Genomic DNA, 5,264 nt, shown 5'->3' with positions numbered 1-5,264 from the left:
AGGAGAAACTTCCATAGCAATGTGAATGACCCTTAAACAGGCAAGAAATAGGAATTTTTAGCTTTTATTAAATCTCCTTTTGCTGTGATAAGTTGAAAGTCTTTTCAGTTATTACCTTGCATTGGCCACATTGTTATAAAATATACTGCTATATTAAACATTTACATTAAGATATTCCATGTAATGATTTCTCATAATTCAGCTAAACCTTGAAGGAAGAAAAAGAATATTTGATTGCTGACTTTTCTTTACCCAGGTAAAGAAAGTCAGGGTTATGCAGTGGAAGGCATCCTGGGCTGGGTTCAGATACCTGATACGTAGTCCCAGCTTTTGAAACTCTGCCAAGGGGCATGACCTCAGATATGTCCTCTCCTCTCCAATTCTCCTCTAACAAAATACGGTAGTCCCCCATTTATCTAAGGTTTCAGTTATCCATAATATTTTGAGAGAGAGANGAGAGAGAGACCACACCCATATAACTTTTATTATACAGTATGTTGTTATAATTGATCTATTTTATTATTGTTGTTGTTAAAGTTTAATATATATATTAGTAACAGTAAAAGATTATCACAGGTTAAAGCCTGTATGTATAGAATAAAATACAGAATAAAAGAAATTTACAGGAAAAAAAAAAAGAATAAATCATGGTATATGTAGTACTGTCCGTGGTTTCAGGTATCCACTGGCGGTCTTGGAACGTATTCCCCACAGATAAAGGGGGACTGCTGTAAGTAGTTTACTAGATGATCTTTAAAACAGGCTCTACCAGCTCTGATGTCATATATCTCTAGACTAGCATTTCTCAGCCTTGGCACTATTGACAATTGGGGCTGATATTTCTTTGTTGTGGGGGCTGTCCAGCACATTGTAGGATGTTTAACAGCATCCCTGGCCTCTACCCACTAGATGGCAGTAGTACCACCCCAGTTGTAACAACCAAAAATGTCTCTAAACTTTGCCAAATGTCCCCTCTAGGTCCAGGACAAAGTTGCCCACAGTTGAGAACCAGTGCTGCAGATTAACTGTTCCTTGCTTCCAAATAGACTCTTAATGTATCAAACTACATTACATAAAGAAGCTAAGTGGTTTTTCTCCTCATGACCCAGTACTCTTTCCTCTTCTAGGATGAGGTAGTTGTAAATGACCGATGGGGTCAGAACTGTTCCTGTCACCATGGAGGATACTTTAACTGTGAAGATAAATTCAAGCCAGAGAGCTTGCCAGATCACAAGTGGGAGATGTGCACAAGCATTGACAAGATGTCCTGGGGCTATCGTCGCAACATGGTGATGTCTGATGTTACAGGGGAATCTGAAATCATTTCGGTAAGAGCACCTCTGAGTCAGTTATTTTTTATTTTTTTATTTTTTTAAAAAGATGACCGGTAAGGGGATCTTAACCCTTGACTTGGTGTTGTCAGCACCACGCTCAGCCAGTGAGCAAACCGGCCATCCCTATGGTGTTATCAGCACCGCACTCTCCCGAGTGAGCCACGGGCCGGCCCAGAATCAGTTATTTTTTAACTACTTATCTCAAACCAGCCTTGTAGCTAAGAGTGATGGAAGCACTGTGGCTGGACCTGTAAGTCAACAGAACCCTTTACGGTTATTGAACATGCCAACAGAAACCCATCCTAAGGAATTAACTACAGTTACAGTAGGTTTTACATAATAGAGATGTTCTTGCCAGGATTATTTTCAATTGGACATATGGGTTGTTTTAATTTCTTGCAACCATAAAGGGATAATTAGGTAGATTTGGGGATTGTCCTTAACCATTAAAATGTTAATGAATGTAACATGGGTTAATGCTTAGAGTGTTGAGTGAAAAATTAGTTACATATTATTGCAACTATATAAAATTAACTGCATAGGGAAAAGACTAGAAGGAGACATCAAAAGTTAAGGGTGTGGTATCTTTTGGAATACTGTAATGAATTCTCCTTTTTAAAAATTTTCTGTGTGTAAACTTAATTTTGGAGGGCAGTCTTGAAATATGCCTATTCAAGGTCACGATAAACACACCCAAATCCCACTCCAGAAGCCTTGAGAAATATGTTTTATAGCATGTTTCCCACAGGGGCAGCATGTGCAATTATATAGCCTATCACATACAGGATGTCCTGAAATTCTTCACATCTCTTTCAGCTCCCCAAATTCTCCCCAGCAGCCACTCAGAATCTCTCCTCTCTGATCCCTGTATTCTCTCTCTGTCAGTCCATGTGATCCCTTCATGGTCAAGTGCTTTCTTCCCTCAGTTTTTTTTTTGTCTTTTGTCTTTTTGTTCCGTGTCCGGCAACGGATCGCAACCCTCAGTGTTGCCCCCGTACCGGACCAGGGACCGGCAACGGGATTGCAAACCTCGGTGTTGCTCCCACGCCTCGCTCAGCCAGTGAGCGGGAGCCGGTCTGTATGTGGGATCCGAACCCTCGGGCGGCAGCGCTGCGGCGCCTCCTAAGCGGCGCACTATCCAGTGCGCCACTGGGCCGGCCCCGAGAAATATGTTTTATAGCATGTTTCCCACAGGGGCAGCATGTGCAATTATATAGCCTATCACATACAGGATGTCCTGAAATTCTTCACATCTCTTTCAGCTCCCCAAATTCTCCCTAGCAGCCACTCAGAATCTCTCCTCTCTGATCCCTGTATTCTCTCTCTGTCAGTCCATGTGATCCCTTCATGGTCAAGTGCTTTCTTCCCTCAGCTTCCCTGCTCACACCTTGCGCCTCTGAGACATGACACTTCCCACTGCATCTGGCGCCGTGGGGAGTGCAGTCTCACGACCACTCCCTGGAATTTGAGTCGATGTATTTCTCCATCTTATAGCAGGATTTTTCAGTCTTCTCATACGAGCCTGTCCTGTCTTTATAATGACAAAATAAATAAGTAAATAAATATAATATTTTTTAAATGGCAAAGGATAGTCACAAAGCAGGGAGAATGTGCCCTCAATTCTTTTTCTTCTCTTACTGTCTGTGTGTTCTAAGCATAATGGCAGGCTTGGCATTCATTGCTAGGCTTTCATTGTTTCTGCCCTCTCCAGGAATTGGTTCAGACAGTAAGTCTGGGAGGCAACTATCTTCTGAACATTGGACCAACTAAAGATGGATTGATTGTTCCCATCTTCCAAGAAAGGCTTCTTGCTGTTGGGAAGTGGCTGAGCATCAATGGGGAGGCTATCTATGCCTCCAAACCATGGAGGGTGCAACTGGAAAAAAACACAACGTCTGTATGGTGAGTCTTGTCTTCTGTTGCTTGTAGGAACAGGACTGTGGCCCATCCTGAACTGGCATCTCCTTGAGTCCACAGTGTTACACGACAGGGTGAAAGTCATCCTGAGGAAACTCAAAAGCTATTCTTTTGCTATAAAATGTGTGTCCCAGTTGAATTATGTCTTAGGCCTCCAGGCTACCTTTGCCTAGGGAGGGAGGCTTTGCACTTGGTGAAAAGGTTACCAGAGGTGGGAAGGAGGGGTGGGGTAAGGGGAGGAATTGGTAAAGGGCCACGAAAAGCGCTTACATTGTGTAATGTTGAATATACTAATTATCTGATTTGAGCATCACGTGTTGCACACAGGTACCGATGTTCAACTCTGTACCCCACAGATATGCACGATCAACTGTGTTTCGGTTAAAAAAAAAAAAAGTCAACAAAAAAAATTAAAATTAAAAAAAATAAAAAGAAAAGGGAAGGAGCTACAAAGCATCAATTTAATTGAGATTGTTACCCTGCCTCCTAAAAATAGTAATAGCCGGTGCTTGTATAGCACCTACAATGTGCAGGGCTCCGTTCCAAATTATTTCCATTCATACATGGACTTGTAGATCTACTTATTTGATCCCAAGCCTTAGTTCTTTCAGCTGCAAAATGTGGTGGTGATATCCTAACTTCATAGAGTTGTGAGGACTAAATGAGATAATGTATGTAAAGCACCCAGCAGAGTGCCAGGCACAAACTAAGTGTTCAATGACAGGTGACTGCTAATGTTATACCAAATACCTTAGGTCTTTGGATCAGGGGAAATACATTAATCCCTCTGTTTTGGATGAGTTTCTATTTAGTGATTTTCATCCTCTTCTCTAAACATGTTGAAATCTCAGAACAATAAATTTGTCTTCATTGCACATCTTGCTCTTGTTATAACCTCTGTGATTTCCCATTGGATTTGGAGTTGGAAAAAAATTTGAATAATAAGGTAAGTGGTTTCAGTGTAAAAGAAATAGTATAACAGTTAATTTTTAAAGAAAACATTATAACCCAATAGAGAGGGAAAATAGAAGGTATCACCCGAAATAGTCTTATAGACTGATTCTTTCCCACAGACTTTAATTAGTTTCAAGTTATTAGTGCTTCCTAGTAGCAGTGATGGGCTCAAAGTCTTGGATTTGGTAGAAATTGAAAGGGGAAAAGCGTAAGGTTATCCAGATAACAAGCCAGGTATCTTTGACAATGGTGTTTCTTTTTTCCCAGGTATACCTCAAAAGGATCAACTGTTTATGCCATTTTTCTACACTGGCCAGAAAATGGAGTCTTAAACCTTAAATCCCCTATAACTTACTTGACTACAAAGGTAAAAAGCCTCAGCCAGTACTTTCTAAGATGTAACTTTTTCTAAGGCAATTGGCAGGCCTTGTCTACTTCTTCCTTCCCCAGGTTTCCCCCATGTATAGGCACCCCTTTTAGACTGTCTTCCCTACCCTGGTGCAACAAGGTTGTTTCCCATCTTGTTCAGGCCATATTCTGTCCTCAGTAATGAATTACTGGTTTTTTCCATTCCTTGTTGATTTTTTGTAGATAACAATGCTGGGAGTCCAAGAAAATCTGAAGTGGTCTGCAGATCCGGATAAAGGCCTCCTCATTTCTCTGCCCCAGTTGCCACCCTCTGCTGTCCCAGTGGAGTTTGCTTGGACTTTAAAGCTGACAAATGTGAAGTGATCATTGGAGTTCGAGAGGAAAAGAACCACTGCCTGCTGTTTGCTCCTTTGATTTTCCTCTTTTAGTATCATCACTATAATAAACTAACTTCTCTTCCCCACACGAAGATGGCTTTTCCAAAACTTTTTAATCAAAGGAACTGCGTATATTACACTTACGTCTTAATGGACCAAAGTTCTGAGATCCATTGCCAGCATATCTTTGGTCAGCAGTTAAACTCTGAGTTCTTCCACTGCTGTATTTGGGAATCATCTATAGTAGAAGCTTCCCTCTGTTCTCTATTTGATAACCTACTTGCTTAGTTAATGACTTCAGATAAAGAATAAG

General features: G+C 41.0%; 1 protein-coding gene across 1 annotated transcript in view; it reads left to right on the top strand.

The window, feature by feature from the left end:
- Positions 1 to 5,043, top strand: part of FUCA1 (fucosidase, alpha-L- 1, tissue) — a 17,492-nt gene extending 12,449 nt beyond the window's left edge. Inside the window, exons 5-8 of the mRNA XM_008573080.1 lie at positions 1,128 to 1,328; positions 3,046 to 3,236; positions 4,473 to 4,572; positions 4,797 to 5,043. Of these exons, the coding sequence (XP_008571302.1) occupies positions 1,128 to 1,328; positions 3,046 to 3,236; positions 4,473 to 4,572; positions 4,797 to 4,937 (633 nt within the window). The 3' untranslated portion in view covers positions 4,938 to 5,043. The remainder of the gene's footprint in view (positions 1 to 1,127; positions 1,329 to 3,045; positions 3,237 to 4,472; positions 4,573 to 4,796) is intronic.
- Positions 5,044 to 5,264: the final 221 nt, after the last annotated feature.

This window comes from Galeopterus variegatus, unplaced genomic scaffold (assembly GCF_000696425.1).
Source record: "Galeopterus variegatus unplaced genomic scaffold, G_variegatus-3.0.2 Scaffold50, whole genome shotgun sequence".
Taxonomy (NCBI): Eukaryota; Metazoa; Chordata; class Mammalia; order Dermoptera; family Cynocephalidae; genus Galeopterus; species Galeopterus variegatus.
The sequence above is the reverse complement of the archived record's forward strand: the minus strand, read 5'-3'. Positions and strand labels throughout refer to the sequence as shown.